We start from the raw sequence: 17,421 nt of genomic DNA on the forward strand, positions 1-17,421 counted from the left end.
AGTAGAATGGGAGGCAGAGCCTTCAGCTTTCAGGCTCCTCTCCTGTGGAACCAGCTCCCAATTCAGATCAGGGAGACAGACACCCTCTCTACTTTTAAGATTAGGCTTAAAACTTTCCTTTTTGCTAAAGCTTATAGTTAGGGCTGGATCAGGTGACCCTGAACCATCCCTTAGTTATGCTGCTATAGACTTAGACTGCTGGGGGGTTCCCATGATGCACTGAGTGTTTCTTTCTCTTTTTGCTCTGTATGCACCACTCTGCATTTAATCATTAGTGATCGATCTCTGCTCCCCTCCACAGCATGTCTTTTTCCTGATTCTCTCCCCTCAGCCCCAACCAGTCCCAGCAGAAAACTGCCCCTCCCTCAGCCTGGTTCTGCTGGAGGTTTCTTCCTGTTAAAAGGGAGTTTTTCCTTCCCACTGTCGCCAAGTGCTTGCTCATACGGGGTCGTTTTGACCGTTGGGGTTTTTACGTAATTATTGTATGGCTTTTGCCTTACAATATAAAGCGCCTTGGGGCAACTGCTTGTTGTGATTTGGCGCTATATAAATAAAATTGATTGATTGATTGATTGATTTCAATGGTCTCAGGGTTGATGGAGGATCATTACTAGCCCTAAATTGCTTCCATCTCAGGTGTTTCTAATTTGGGGTTGTAATGTCTGTATGGGCATTTGTGTGGTTGTACGATGGGGTTTGTTACCATTTGTTCAGTAAGTTCTCTGCATTCGCATTCAAAGAGCAGTCCCTCATAATTTACCGGTCACGATGTGTGAACCAGGTGTTGTGTTGCTGTGTGATGTCAGAGGTATGGTGCAGTGCCGACCTGGGTCCGGTGGCCGTGGAGGAGCAGAGCCTGGAGATGCAGAGCTGTACCACCAAACTGCTGACCATCAGAGAAGTTCTGGTCAGGAGACACATGAAGGTGGCGTTCTTTGGCAGGTGATGGTCATGTGATGTTTTTAAAGTATGTGATCAAGTTTGGTCCATAAATTACAATTTAAAAATAAACTTAAGTATTTAAACTGAAAACAGCAGCTGGTCTGCTCTGTGTCAGTCTGATCCCGTCAGATCTCAGAAGCTAATCAGTGAAGGACCTGGTTAATTCTTGGATGGGAGACCTCTTTGGAACACCAGCAGCTGTGTGTGTTTCTCCAGGTAAAACTGGAGTTGCATCACGAAGGATATCTGGTGTAAAACGTGCCAAAAGCAATGTGGATCGGGCTTTATCCGCTGTGGCGCCTCAGAACAAAAAAACAGGAGCAGCCAAATGGACATCATTTAAACTGAAAACAAAGTGAGCTGAAAGAGCTGAAGCTGTGATCCAAAGTGGCTAACGGCTCGTTGTCTTTTGAGATAAGCTTCAGTGTATCTGCATGACTCATGAACTCATAACTGTCAGATGATGTAACAACAATTCAAAATTTCACTTTAAATGACTTGAAAAACAGATAAACTGATGATGCAACACAAATGCAGTCGTTACACGTCCGTCATGTCTGATGATGTTTTTTTACAGTATTTAGACTTGATGTAATTGTACATTTTATCATTATGTTATTTAAATAACAACAAACAAGAGGATGCTCGGGCCAAGTCCTGGTTAACGTCTGTGACGGGTGCAGAATTAATGACGTTTGTGCTGTTTGTTTGCAGGACCAGTAACGGGAAGAGCACGGTGATTAACGCCATACTGAGGGACCGCGTGTTACCCAGCGGCCTCGGCCACACCACCAACTGCTTCCTGAGGGTCGAAGGAAGTGACGAGGAAGAAGCTCATCTCACCACCGAGGCATCTGACAACAGGAAGAGTGTTGAAGTAAGCCACAGCTTTCCAAACAGTCAGTCGGCAGTTTCCGGTGTCAGAATCTGTCCTCAGTAACTCCTCCTCTTCCTGCAGACGGTCAACCAGCTGGCTCACGCTCTGCACATGGATCCCAGTCTGGACTCTGGAAGTCTGGTCAAGGTTTTCTGGCCGAAAAGTCGCTGCACTTTGCTGAGAAATGACCTTGTTCTTATGGACAGGTGACTCTGGAACAAAAAAAAAAAAAAAAAACAGACCGAATATTTAGTGTTAGAACATATCAGACACAACTTTACGAACGCTGAGCCGCCATCACCGACAGTCAGCTGCCTTAACAAACGGCACAAACACGGCAACCAATGACCTGCCACCGCAAACAGAGAGTCACAGTCGCAAACAACGTGCCATCGATGCAAACAAATGAAGAGTTGCTGCCGTGAACGACAAACCGTCGGCACATACGAACAGCCTCCCGAGCAGACAGTGAGCCAGCGCCGACCCGCCACTGACTGTCAGCTCCTACACAATCCATAAAACATGATTTAAATTCAATCAAAATTTGAACGCCAAAGCAAAATTTTGAAGCAAAGACTTCATTTCATTCTGGAGGCAGAAAGTAAAATAAAACTGATTCCTTTCTGTGACCTTTGACCCAGCCCAGGCATTGATGTCACTTTGGAGTTGGACAGCTGGATCGATAAGTTCTGTCTGGATGCTGACGTCTTTGTCCTGGTTGGCAATGTGGAGTCCACCCTGATGAACACGGTAAACAAACACCCAACATTTGCATTGGCATTAGCACATAATACTATCAGCCCCTCCCCTTTTTAATGACATCAAACAAAATAAATCAATAAAATTGTTCTTCTTTCTGCACAATTTGATGAATTACACCATCAAAGTGAAAACAAATCCCCAAAATCCAAATCACAAAACAACGTGGATCATCGCTTTTGACATTTCTTTTTTTTTACAAAGTCTGTGTTATTATTATTATTATTAATATTAATATTATTAATATGTATATGTCGTTGACATGAATGAGTGAAGCTCTTCACCATGTGGTACATGTCAAATATTAACAGTAATAATAATGTTATTATTATTAAATATTATTATTGTTAATATTATTTTTATTATTGTTGTTGTTGTTGTTATTATTATTACACTTTCCAACCATCTATAAAAAGTTCTTTCCAACATAAAACACAATTACAGTAAAATCAGTAAACACTAAACATATAAAAACTTTCAATGACAAGTCAGTGGTACACTGATAAGTCTTGTTGAAAGGTCTTTTGTGGTCTTTTCGCTCTGTTACTTTAGGTTTTTACCACCAGGAGGATTCAGTAAATCCTTAATTGTTCATATACACTCAACAAAAAAATAAACGCAACACTTTTGGTTTTGCTCCCATTTTGTATGAGATGAACTCAAAGATCTAAAACTTTTTCCACATACACAATATCACCATTTCCCTCAAATATTGTTCACAAACCAGTCTAAATCTGTGATAGTGAGCACTTCTCCTTTGCTGAGACAATCCATCCCACCTCACAGGTGTGCCATATCAAGATGCTGATTAGACACCATGATTAGTGCACAGGTGTGCCTGTAAATTTACTTCTGCTAACTTTAATTCTGCTAACATGTTTTTGCTGGCATAGTGAATAAAGATTAACAGTCTGTTTCATGTATTGCATCAGTCAGACCACTGTGAGCTCAGCCCTCCCCCAGCAGAAGGAGGCGGGCCAGCTGCCAGCGCTGCTGGGAAAAAAAGTGTCATTTACTTTTCACATGCAGCAATATAGACAGTGGGCAGGAGACATGAAACACAAAGCACCTTTCACTCATGGTTTCATGATTTTAAACAAAACTAATTCCAGACAGTTTATCGATATTGACGACAACTCTGACATTTTTACAAGGTGAAAAGATCATACATATCTTTTAAAGTAATGCACTAATTCTGAAGGTTTGAGTGTTGACAGACACACACACACCAAAAGGCATTATGGGAAAAATGAGTCTCTTTCAATCACCCCTCCCCCTGTCAAAATGTATAGAACACTGCCATCTACTCTATGGGAGTGTGAATAGCGACCAATGTTGGTCACTTTTCATTGTGAATTATGCTTCACAAACAGAATTTTCAGTTTTGCAAATGCCTTTTTTTACAAATGAAAAAAATGACATATTTACAAATACACATTTATTTGTAAAAACCGACACACATGCTACAGTCACTTGTGTGTTGGTTTTTACAAATAAATACACCAACCAACCAGTGAAGGAGACTTATTTTTCCCATAATTCCTTTTGGCACGTGCGTCTGTTAATCCTCAAACCTTCAGCATTAGCGCATTACTTTAAAAGATACGAGGTCTGTCAATAAAGTAACGGTCCTTTTAATTTTTTTCAAAAACTATATGGCTTTCATTCATATGTTTTTACGTCAGACAAGCTTGAACCCTCATGCGCATGTGTGAGTTTTTCCACGCCTGTCGGTGACGTCATTCGCCTGTGAGCACGCCTTGGGAAGGAGTGGTCCCGCCCCCTCGTTGGATTTTCATTGTCTGGAAATGGTGGAATGATTTGGGCTTTTTTTCCATCAGAATTTTTTCAGAAGCTGTTAGAGACAGGCAGCTGGAAACCATTCAAAAAATTTATCTGGCTTTTGGTGAAAATTTTATGGGCTTCACAGAGAATAAGGACTGTTAATACAGTTTTAAGGACCCCTTTAAGGACGCTCGGCGCGCCGCGCTCTGAGCTGCGACGACGCAGCACAAGCCACTGGACCATTTCTAAACAGATGGCTCTGTGGATATGAGACCGTCGTGTGCTCTTTCTCTGGTTATCACAAGAGCTGGACATCAGCCATTTTCCGGCAGATTTCACTTTTAACAAGAGATTTTGTCATGGAAAGCCGCGCGGAGGCTTCGCGCGTAAAGACCGATTCGCTTTGGAAGCGAGACAAAGGAACACCTCCATTTCGGCGTGTCAGAGGACAAGTTTGGACATGTCCAGATCTCCACAATTTCACTGATACTTACTGGACTGGTAAGCATTGAAAGCCGAGAAAGACATGTCCAAACATGTCCAAAAAAGTCTTTTTCATTCCGCCATTTCCAGACAATGAAAATCCAACGAGGGGGCGAGACCACTCCTTCCCAAGTCGTGCTCACAGGCAAATGACGTCACCGACAGGCGTGGAAAAACTCACGCATGCGCACAAGGGTTCAAGCATGTCTGACGTAAAAACATATGAATGAAATCCATATAGTTTTTGAAAAAAATAAAAAGGACCTATACTTTATGGACAGACCTCGTATGTGTGATATTTTTACTTTGTAAAAATGACAAAGTTACTGTTAATGTCAATAAACTTTCTGGAATTTCTGGAGTTTCATGTCTCCTGTCCACTGTCTGTGTTGTAGCATGTGGTTAGTAAATGACATTTTGTGGGGGGTGGGGGGGGGGGGGGCAGCAGTGGGCGGTGGGCATAAAGACAGAAGCTCTGGTTCGTTGTTTGTTTGGGGTTTGTGATTGCGTTCGATTTTACTCGGAAACCTTGACAGTGCTTAAACTTGAAACTGACTTATCAGTAGCCGACAGTGTACTGAGTCAGTACTAAAAGTTAGCAGTTGGCTGTAACGTTTTCTCGGTTTTGTAAGTTTTATCGGTTTAACATTGTAAAAGTTAGCTTTTCAGTTAGCGGAAGAGTGGTTATCAAAGCTAACTTTTTGGTTAGCTGTGCCACCACTGGATTAGATCTTATAGACACAGAGCCAGAACCTGTTTATTTGCTTTAAGTGACAGAACCTTTCATTGGTATTTCTGAAAAGAGCATCCCATGGGGCTTTCGGAACAGTACTGCTGGCGCGCCTCAGCCGGGGCATGAAGCCAGAATTAACCCTTTTCTACCATTTTGCTTCATTAGCGAATACCACAAATTAATGGGGTAGGGCAACTTTGAAAATGAATAACTCCATCAATTTGTAAACTAGAATTAAGATCTATAGCTCAAAATGTTTGGTTTGGTGTCCTCTTTTGTTGAAAATCCAGTTTGTGCAAATTACTTCCTTTTCAAGGTCAACAGGGGTCAAAAAGTAATGTCACACCTCAAAAGGCGAGAAATTTATCCCTAGTTTCCTTCTGAGTAAGGTTTTGTGGGAAAAACCAAGAGAGATATAACAAAACGTATTTTTTTCTGATAAAGTAAAAATTTGTCACTGAGTGTAAAGAAGACCCTAAGAGATTTGAGTGGCCAATAAAACGTAGGAAAGTGGCAAGCTTTGCCCAAGATGCAGTCAAAGTGAAGATTCCAGCTAAAGAGAAGAAACTGAAGGAGGTCAAATGTACAAGGGACTTGTTTGGAAGACTTCTCTACCTGGCACTTACACAGGGGTTTGATTTAGGAACGGTGTTGTCATATCCACTGTTCCAGTTCCGCTGTCACTTTGTCAGATTACTGGTGACATGAATAAAACATCGAAGTGTAAACTGATGGAGGTGCCTGAGGCAATGGGTATACAGAACACTGAGCCAACTCCAGTCGATGCAGATCTAATAGATCCAATGTTCTTCATTCCAACCTTACCCACTTTGCCACTTTCCTTTGGTGGAATAGCCAGATTGATGTTGCAGCAAGCGTGTGCTCATGGCAGAGAAGTTCATCTAGTATGTGACACATATCCAGATGGGCCATCAATAAAAGATCAAGACCATGACAGTTGAGGTGAATCAATGTCTTGCTACAAGATAACTGGACATTTACAAAGAAGACCAGCTGACTTTGGAAGTGCACTGCGGTCGAAAGAGTTCAAACTCGAGCTGCTGTCTTTTCTCAGAGATGAATGGATGAATCCTGCCTATGCATCCATTCTGGAGGGCCATAGTTTCTATTTTGCCACAGGAGGGCATTGCTTCCTCTACACTGTAGCTGACAGACGTGTGCAAAGGCAGACAGTTTCAGAACTAGAGAGTTGTCATGAAGAGGCAGATACACGACTCATCTTTCATGCCAACTTTGTGGCTGAGGTTAATGGAGGGCAGGCAGCAAGAATCGTGGTCCGCAGCATTGATACAGACGTGTTCATATTGCTTGTTCATCATTCCAAGTACACTGATGCAGAGTTGTGGATGGATGCTGGTGTTAATGCCAAGAACACAAGGCGATTGATAAACATATCTGAAATTCACCCAAGAGATAACTGACGCTCTCCCTGCTCTTCATGCTCTGTCTGGGTGGGATTAAACTGCATCATTTATAAGGAAAGGCAAACAAAAGTCATATGACGTGATGGTGAGAAACGACAGATTCACTAAAGCTCTTGGAAGTTCAGACAGAATTGATATGGATGTGGCTGCAACTCTGGAGGAGTTTGTGTGTTGTGTGTCTGAAAAATGTCAGCCAGGTCAATGACGGTAGACGTCACCTGTTCAAAAAACTTTATGCCCCAAAGTCACAGAATGACCCACTTGGACAGATAAAGTCATCAGACCCATGCTGCCTGCCACCATGCAGAGCCGTCCTGCAGGAAAAGCTGAAGCGGACCAACTATGTGACCTTCATATGGAAAAATGCCAGAAAACCTAAGCCTGGGGAACTTGGTCCAGTTGGCCATGGATCAGGGCTGGATCCAGAGTGAAAATCTGACACATGCATTTTTGCCCAATGAAAAATCGTACGCATCTTGTTATTCAATAATCTTCATTCTTTTATTCATGTGCAACATACACTGTCACACTTCGTTTAATATATTTATTATACTTCATGGACCATAGTGAACACTTCTTATTTGTAAAAATATGATGTCCTAAAAAAACAACACTATAACAAAAACTGACATGGTGGATCCTTGATCTCTGGACATAAATAGCAACAAACAAAATCTGTAGTTTTTGTCAAAAGCATTTCCTTTCAGACATTATTGGCATGAATGTCTTTCCATATATCTGAGCTGAGCTCTTACAGCTGCTGTGCTGCACATCAGGATGTAATTTGTAAAGAAATACAGCACATCTCATTTTGGGAGGAAAAAACATTTTAGTCGATTAGAGGACGAGTCTTGTTTCTTGACTGCAACAAGACAAGAGTCCCAGTTAGTGACTTTAATCCACACAAAAGTGACTCATGGTATTTTAATGGCTTTGAGAGGGGTTAAGAAGCGGACTTGCTGTTTCTGAAGAGCAGCAAATCAAAGAGCCAATCAGCTAGTGGATCGAAGCATTGCTTCAATGGTTCATGCTTCAAAGTGGAGTCGCGCTGGAGAAACAGTTGATTACAGACCAAACCCTGAATATCCGACTTTATTTGTACGTCTGTATGACTCTGAAACTCGGAAAAATCCGTATAATTTACGGACCAGCCGTACAGGTTGACATGTACGGTTGGAAAATGTAATTTCAGTCATCATAGAAGCCTTTCAAACACACTGTTGTCTGAAAACTATTTATAAACCACTCACCATTTCTTGCTGAAATAAGCGCCCAATTTTCCTTGCACAACTTTTTTCCTGGATGCCCTGATCATCGACTCGACTGGACTGACGCTATGTTTGTTTCATCCGGTTTGAATATTCCTGTGTACACCTGCGTGATGCATTGTGGGATAAAATCAAAAGCTGTGTTCGCCGCGGGGACACGTTTGTCACTATTTGGGATTATTTGAGTTTTTTGGGTTTTTTTTACCGATGACGAATGATGCGTAAAAAAATCTGACCGATGCAATTGCATCAGTCCAAACCGGTCTGGATCCGGGCCTGATGGATGGCGTGTAAATGCTGACAAGAGGTTGGTGATGGTTTGGTTCAAAGGGCTGCAAATGCCAGAGAAACTGTCGCTTGAGGATCTGGAGTCAGATGAGACAGAGACCGATGAGGATGAGAGTGACGAAGAGGATGGCATGGTTGCACAAAGAATCAGATCTTGAAAATGAATAAGGCACCTTTATGTGCAGTTTATGCATCCACATCACTCCACCAGCTCAGGTTTGATGATATTTATGCAGCTTCTTTTGATGAATCTTCTTGGGAGTTGTGGGCAATTCTTGTGTATGCAATTTTTCTATAGTTCAACTTCATGTAGTTTGTCAGCTAGCCATTGTAATGTCTATTGGAAGTTGTAGGTTTAAGCCATCCACTGTAGACTATGTATTAGTTGGTCATGGCTAATTCTGGTCAAACCATTCACCATGTTCAGTCTAAAAGAGAGAAACATGCAAAAGTGCTTTTGTCTTCAAAATATGGATGCAAATTAAAACCAGAACCAGTACTTGTTTTCTTTTTGTGAGAACATTTTAGTAACATGACCACAAAGACCATACTCCACAGTACTAGTCATCTAAAACTGGTCAGTCATAATTGTAGCAGGGGGATAAGTTGGTTCTTGTTAAGCAAATCTGTAAGGAAAAACAAAGTGTATTGTGCTGACTCAAGAGATTTTCCCACAATTCATGCATATCTGTACAACCGGAATTCTTTCTGTATTGTCCATGACCTTTATAATAAACTGCCCTGGTATGTAACCTATCAGAAAAATTAAGTTTGGTTAGGTTTCTGTTGGATTTTTCCACAAAATCTGGCTCAAAAGGAAACTATTAGTAGATTTCAAGCTTTTTTGGTGTTACGTGACCTTTTGACCCCTGTTGACCTTGAAAAGGTACTAATTTGCATATATTGGATTTCAAATTAAAAACCAAACATTTTGAGCTATAGATCTTAATTCTAGCTTAAAAATTGATGGAGTTATTCATTTTCAAAGTGTTGGGAAGTGTTGGGAAAGTGTAAGTACACGGACCCACAACAGGGGGCGCAAATGAACGGACAGTGGAATGGGTCAAATAACACACTTTACTGTTGTGAAAATGCACAACAAGTACAACAGATTACAATAATAGACAAAGTCAAATTCACACAGGTGTCGTGTGGGCAGGCTCGAAGATAGGAGACGCCTCTCCAAAGTAGAACCAGAACCACACGGTTTCCTCCGCCACCAGACCCCGGGAATACTGGAGCCGCCAAGCCCCGAACTCCCAGGTGGCCACTGCCTCTGCGTGTCGGACCTGGTACTGCTGGCGAGGAATAAAGAACAATTAAAGGAGGGCGCGTTCGCACCCAGGAATCCGAACGGCAGGTAAGCTACCTCCACCTCTCGTTGGAAAGTTCTCTCAGAGCAATGCACAAAGTCACAAAGATCACTGTCAAACAGTTAGCTGAGTACGTTACCTTCTCGGTAGAAACGATATCTCGGCAAAGAGGTGGAGACGTCGTCCTGCTGATATACTCCTGCCGATCAGATGATTGGTAACAGCTGTTGCAGGTGATGTGTGACAGCTGTCACCCTGGCTGCTCCTGTGAGGCGGCTGGCCCTCTGGTGCCTGGAGCCCGCACTCCAGACCGGGCGCCCTCTGGTGGTGGGCCAGCAGTACCTCCTCTTCTGGCGGCCCACACAACAGGACCCCCCCCTCAACGGGCGCCTCCTGGCGCCCGACCAGGCTTGTCCGGGTGGCGGCGGTAGAAGTCGGCCAGGAGGGCCGGGTCCAGGATGAAGCTCCTCTTCACCCAGGAGCGTTCTGGGCACGTCCCATCGGGAGGAGGCCCCGGGGAAGACCCAGGACACGCTGGAGGGACTACGTCTCTCGGCTGTCTTGGGAACGCCTTGGGGATTCTGACATGATCTGATTTCTTAGACTAAATTTTGATCATTTATTAATCTCTAGTGGGCCTTTCACACTGAATATGTCAGGCCAATCCGTCAACGCCTTCCAATCCATCGGATGCATTTCCAATGCATCTGACGCGTCCGACGCGTGACACCAGATGCTTCGCTTCGGAAGCGGCAAGGGGGCGGAGACTGCTACGTCACACTCTGGCTGTTTCCACAACCTGAAAAAAGTTCAGCGATCGCCATCTTGAATTTGCGTCGCCTGAACCACAAAAAAGCTTTAAAAAACAGCAGTAGAACGATTCTCCCATCACCCTGCTGGGAGAAGCTTTTTTTCAGCTACTTTTCGGAGTGACGCTGACCGAGGGAGGACTGACGACTTGGTGGGATATTGATCGAACCGCGACAGCGGGCCGACCCGCACAGAGAAGCCGGCCTTCAGGCTTCATTCCTGGGCAGACCGAGGCAAGCAGCCGGGGTGAAAATCTGAAATCTCCCACTTTTTGGATATATGTGAAGTCCCAGTTTGACCAACGGAGTTTAGTTCTGCAGCTTTATCGAGGTGAGAATAAAATAAAAGTAAAACGTGACGTTTACTGAACTGCTGTGAAGGTTTAATGATCAGCTAACGTTAGCGTAGCCTTTTAGCACAGTTGATCTGAGTGAACACTTTAATTTCTAAATGGTTCAGTCTTTTTTATTTTTACCAAATAAAGCAACAGCTTTTTTCAGACACCACAAAAGCTCAACTTTAAATAACGGGCATTTAAATTTCGGTCTTTTTTTCCATTGTTTTTTTTTTTCTGTTTTTTTTTTCTTTTTTATATATATATAAACTGTTTAGTGTTTCTTTATATTTAAAGAAATATTTGTATTTGTCCCAATCAGGAACATTTCCATTGATGAGCTGAACACCACGAAGTCCAGTCGAAAGAAAACATCTCTGCTCTTCAGCAACACCACCAGAGGTCAAAGCTGCAGAAGAGACCTTCATCTGGTCCAGAGAATCCAGCAGAACATCACCTGCTTCTAAATAAAAGGCTCTTTCAACAGCAACTATTTTATTATTTTTTAAAAAGCTGTTTCATTTTATATTTTAACAATAAATGAACGGATCATTAAAAATGTCCACGAATCAAAGTCCAAAGACATTTGCACAGGTAGAAGCTCTCCACTTATTGTGCTCAAATTCATATTTTAGAAATGACTCTGTCCTGATAACATTAAAGGCAATTACATATTTTGATGAAATTACAAGTTGAAATGACCATTAAAAAAAATTAATCATGAGGTTTATGTCACAGAAATCCTACTTTACAATCACACTGCAGTCATTGTTAAATTATTTCCTGTTGCATTTATAATAAACATTTGTATTTATTTACAGTGTCTGTTTTTCTGGTTGAAATGAGATATAAATAATCTACCAGACTTTAAAAATGTACAAATTTCCATGTTATTTTGTCTAAAAATAAATGTCTGAGGTTCCTTATGTTAAACAAGAAATGATCTAATCTGAAATAACAGGTGGTTTTAGTTTACAGATGAAAGGTTTCTAAAGAACCATTTATTGATTTATTTAGCTATTTTAATTACAAGTGTTCTAAACTTTTTTTTAACAGTAATCAGAAATTCTGAGGTAACAAACAACAACAAAAAACATTTCCAAGGATTTTTCTTCAGAAAACTGCTCTATAAATGAACAGTCCTGTGACACGTTTGTTTTGTACAGATCAGTGGTTTCTGCACCGATCCATTTTGTAGAGATCAGTGGTTTCTGCCACTAGTCTTGCGTGTTTTGGCCCAACGCGTCATTCCTATTGGACAGCGCGAAAGTACGTCACAGCTCAGAGCGTTGAAAGTTGGATTGGATTGAACTTTGACTGCGTCAGCCTGCCGACAAGCGGCAATGCGCGCTCCCATCAGAAGCGTCGGTTTAGCTCGGCTTTTGATGCAACGCTTCTGATGCATCTAAAAAGCAACGCGTCTCATTGAAAATAATGCTTTTTAGACTGATTTTTGACGTATTTGACGCTTCCGACGTGTTCAGTGTAAAAGGCCCTTTACTGGTTCTCAGATTTTTTTAATTTTACAATGTTGTATTTTTATGCTCCTATTGCAATGCGAACCAAGCTCCTGCTGCGGTTAACCCTTAGCAAAGGACTCCGGACCCCAAACCCCCGGTGCACCCCCCCACAGGGTGCTCCGAGGGACATGGTCAAATGCCTTCTCCAGATCCACAAAGCACATGTGGACTGGTTGGGCGAACTCCCATGAACCCTCGAGCACCCGATGGAGTGTGTAGAGCTGGTCCAGCGTGCCACGACCAGGACGAAAACCACACTGCTCCTCCTGAATCCGAGGTTCGACTATCGGTCGAATTCTCCTCTCGGGTACTCTGGAATAGACCTTACCGGGCAGGCTGAGGAGTGTGATCCCCCTGTTGTTGGAACACACCCCCTTCTTAAACAGAGGGACCACCACCCCGGTCTGCCAATCCAGGGGCACTGTCCCCTACCGCCACGTGATGTTGCAGAGACATGTCAACCAAGACAGTCCCACAACATCCAGAGACTTAAGGTACTCAGGACGGATTTCGTCCACCTCAGGAGCCTTGCCACCAAGGAGCTTTCTGACCACCTCGGTGACTTCGGCCTGAGGATTGAGGAGATCCTCGAAGTATTTCTTCCACCGCCCGACAACATCCCCAGTCAGGGTCAACAGCTCCCCACCCGCACTATAGACAGTGTTGGCGGAGAGCTGCTTCCGCCTCCTGAGGCATTGGGCGGTTTGCCAGAATTTCTTCGAGGCCGACTGATAGTCCTCCTCCATGGCCTCCCCGAACTCCTCCCAGACCCATGTTTTGCTGCAGCATGCTTGGCCTGCCGGTACCTGTAAGCTGCCTCTGGCGTCCCACTTACCAACAAAGACAAGTAGGACTCCTTCTTCAGCTTGACGGCATCCCTTACTTCTGGTGTCCACCACTGGGTTCGGGGATTGCTGCTGTTACAGGCACCAGAGACCTTGCGACCACAGCTACCGGTGGCCGTATTGACAAAGGAAGTGGAGAACATGGTCCACTCGGAATCCGTGTCTCCAACCTTCCCCAGGATCTGGGAGAAGCTCTCCCGGAGGTTGGAGTTGAAAACCTCGCTGACAGAGGGTTCCGCCAGTCATTCCCAGCAGACCCTCACGATATATCTGGGCCTGCCAGGTCTGACCGGCTTCCTTCCCTCCCAGCGGATCCAACTCACCACCAGGTGGTGATTGGTTGATAGCTCAGCCCCTCTCTTTACCCAAGTGTCCGAGACACGTGACCGAAGGGCAGATGATATGACTACAAAGTCGATCATCGACCTCTGGCTCAGGGTGTCCTGGTGCCACGTGCACTTATGGACACCCTTGTCCTTGAACATGGTGTTCGTGATGGACAAACTGTGGCTAGCACAGAAGCCCAACAACTGAACACCACTCGGGTTCAGATCGGGGAGGCCATGCTTCACAATCACCCCCCTCCAGGTCTCACTGTCACCACCCATGTGGGCGTTGAAATCCCCCAGGAAAACAATGGAGTCCTCAGTCGGAGCACTGTCTAGTACCCCTCCCAGGGACTCTAAGAAAGCTGGATACTCTGCACTGCCGCTCAGCCCATAGGCCGAGACAACAATGAGAGACCTGTCCCCAACCCAAAGGTGTAGGGACACAACCCTCTCGTTCACCGGGGTGAACACCAACACATGGCGACTGAACTGGGGAGCAATAAGCAATGCAACCCCAGCTCACCACCTCTCCCTGTGAGCAACGCCAGAAAAGTGGAGCGTCCAGCCCCTCTCCAGGAGTTGGGTACCACAGCACAAGGTGTGCATGCAGGTGAGCCCGACTTTCTCTAGTCGGTACCTCTCAACCTCCCGTACAAGCTCATGCTCCTTCTCCCCCCAGCGAGGTGACGTTCCACATCCCAACAGCCAGAGGCTGTGAGCGTGGACCGGGCCACCGGGCCACCCGCCCTCGACTGCCACCCAGTCCTCTCTGCACCCGACCCCCATGCCCCCGTCTGCAGGTGGTGAACCCACAGGAGGTCGGGCCCACATCGCTCTTTTGGGCTGAGCCCGGACGGGTCCCGTAGGCTAAGGCCCGACCACCAGGCACTCACACGCGAGCACCAATCCCAGGCCTGGCTCCAGGGTGGGGCCCTGGCTCTGCCATACTGGGCGATGTCTCGGTCCTTGACTTTGTGTCGGTCATGGGAGCTTCTGAACTGCCCTTAGTCTGACCTGTCACCTAGGACCTGTTTGCCATGGGAGACGCTACCAGGGGCATGAAGCCCCCGACAACATAGCTCCTAGGATCATCCGGGTACGCAAACTCCCCCACCACAATAAGGTGGCAGTTGGAGGAGGAGCATGTCCAAGATTTGGTTAAACAATTTAAATTAAAGTTAGGTTTTTTAGTATGTGTGTTTTTTGTTGTTTTTTTTAGAATCAAGTCCTGTTTATCTTTTGAAGCACAAAAACAACTTGTAAATGCGACATCCTTGTCTGTCTTGGACTATGGTGATATTTTATACATGCATTCAACCTCCCAGTGTCTTCATGACTTGGACACTGTGTTTCATGGAGCCTTGAGATTCATTACAAACTTAAAATCTCTCACTCATCACTGTTTGCTGTACTCTCGAGTTGGTTGGTTCTCCCTCCATTCTGCGATGGATTCACTGGCATCTTTTTATTTATAAGGCAGTACTTGGACTTCTTCCTCCTTATGTGAACACTTACCTTCTCCAGAGCCCTGCAGGGATGTATCACCTGCATTCACAGGATCTGTTTTTATTGACTGTCCCTAAAGCCCACACTGACTTTGGCAAAAAGGCTTTTAATTTTGCAGCACCTTCTGAATCAGCTTCAGAATGAATTACAGTTGAAGGAGTTGGTCTCATTTTATTCTTTTAAAGGACCTTGCAGAAAGGCAGCCTGTCTGTCACTGTTTTTAAATTGATTTAGGACCCAGGTTCTTATGATGACATTGCTGTTTGACTATGTTGAGTGAAAGTGTGTCTATGCATTTATTTGTGTTTTTGTATGTATTTGTAACCGCGATGCTGCCACTTGGCAGGACCCTCTTGTAAAAGAGATTTTTAATCTCTACAAGTTTTTATCCTGGTTAAATAAATGTTTGATGATAAACAAACAGACAAACATATGAACATATAAACAGACAAACATAAAACAAACAAACAGACAAACAGGGTCTTGTTGAATGACTTTGACAAAAAGAACAACACAACAAGAAACATTTGTCCAGTCACAGCCACTGAAGCTTGGATCTCCTTCAGAGCTGACCTCCTTAGGTCAGCACAGTGGCTCAGTGGTTAGCACTGTGGCCTCACAGCAAGAAGGCCATGGTCCTGTGGCCTTTCTGTGTGGAGTTTGCGTGTTCTCCCCGTGTTTGTCGGGGTTCCCTCCCACATTTAATGCAGGTTAGGTGAACTGGAAATGTTATAATTGTCCAGGTTTCCCTTGTAAAACTTGATCTAATTGGGACTAACCTGGTTAAACAAAGGTTCAATAAAATTAAAAAGAGCTGTCTTGGTGGCTTCCCTCATTAGGTTCCTTCATGCACTCAGTTTTTGAGATGAGCTGCTTTAAACAGGTTTAACATACGTGTTAATGACTGATTTCTGCTTCTTCACATCCATCTGTTTGCAGGAGAAGCTTTTCTTCCACAAAGTCAGCGAGCGGATCTCCAAACCAAATATCTTCATTCTGCACAACAGATGGGACGCATCGGTGACTGAACTCGAATACCTAGAGGAGGTCTGTGTCCAGGTTTAGGCCATCCCAAACCATTTTTAGGGACACATATATGAGCCTTCTGAATCCTTTTCTGTCCGGCTGTGATCCAGGTGAGGAAGCAACACTTGGACCGCTGTGTGAGCTTCCTGGCTGAGGAGCTGAAGGTGGTCAGCCTGGATGATGCTCCAGGAAGAATCTTTTTCATCTCGGCCAAAGAGGTCCTGGCCTCCAGGATGCACCAAGCACAAGGCATGCCCAAGACAGGTAAGCCAGGTGAGGGACGGCCTGAGACAGGACAGGCATGTGAGGAATGGCCTGAGACAGGTAAGCTGGGTGAGGGAGGGCCCGAGACAGGTAAGCCAGGTGAGGGAGGGCCTGAGACAGGTGAGGGACAGCCTGAGATAGATGAGCCATGTGAGGGATGGCCTGAGACAGATGAGCTGGGTGAGGGAGGGCCCGAGACAGGTGAGCCATGTGAGGGACGGCCTGTGGCAGGCGAGGCATGTGAGAAACAGCCTGAGACAGGCGAGCCATGTGAGGGATGGCCTGAAACAGGTGAGGCATGTGAGGGACGGCTTGAGACAGGTGAGGCATGTGAGGGACGGCTTGAGACAGGTGAGGCATGTGAGGGACGGCTTGAGACAGGTGAGCCATGTGAGGGACGGCCTGAGACAGGCAAGGCATGTGAGGGATGGCCTGAGACAGGTAGGCCGGGTGAGGAAGGGCCCAAGACAGGTGAGGGACGGCCTGAGATAGATCAGCCATGTGAGGGACAGCCTGAAACAGGTGAGCCATGTGAGGGATGGCCTGAGACAGGTGAGGCATGTGACGGACAGCCTGAGACAGGTGAGCCATATGAGAAACAGCCTGAGACAGGCGAGCCATGTGAGAGACGGCCCAAGACAGGTCTGCCATGTGAGGGATGGCCTGAAACAGGCATTGCATGTGAGGGATAGCCTGAGACAGGTAAGCCGGGTGAGGGAGGGCCCCAGACAGGTGAGCCATGTGAGGGACAGCCTGAGACAGGCGAGGCATGTGACGGATGGCCTGAGACAGTTGAGCCATGTGAGGGATGACCTGAGACAGGTGAGCCATGTGAGGGATGGCCTGAGACATGTTAGGCATGTGGGGGATGGCCTGAGACAAGTAAGCCGGGTG

The 17,421-nt window shown here is 45.0% G+C and overlaps 1 protein-coding gene across 1 annotated transcript in view; it reads left to right on the top strand.

The window, feature by feature from the left end:
- The first annotated feature begins 648 nt into the window (after positions 1-648).
- Positions 649-17,421, top strand: part of mfn1a (mitofusin 1a) — a 67,849-nt gene continuing 51,076 nt past the window's right edge. The window contains 6 exon segments of the mRNA XM_034183523.1: positions 649-942; positions 1,657-1,819; positions 1,901-2,025; positions 2,461-2,569; positions 16,177-16,284; positions 16,374-16,527. Of these exon segments, the coding sequence (XP_034039414.1) occupies positions 659-942; positions 1,657-1,819; positions 1,901-2,025; positions 2,461-2,569; positions 16,177-16,284; positions 16,374-16,527 (943 nt within the window). The 5' untranslated portion in view covers positions 649-658.

The sequence above is a fragment of the Thalassophryne amazonica genome, chromosome 12 (assembly GCF_902500255.1).
Source record: "Thalassophryne amazonica chromosome 12, fThaAma1.1, whole genome shotgun sequence".
In the NCBI taxonomy this organism is placed as follows: Eukaryota; Metazoa; Chordata; class Actinopteri; order Batrachoidiformes; family Batrachoididae; genus Thalassophryne; species Thalassophryne amazonica.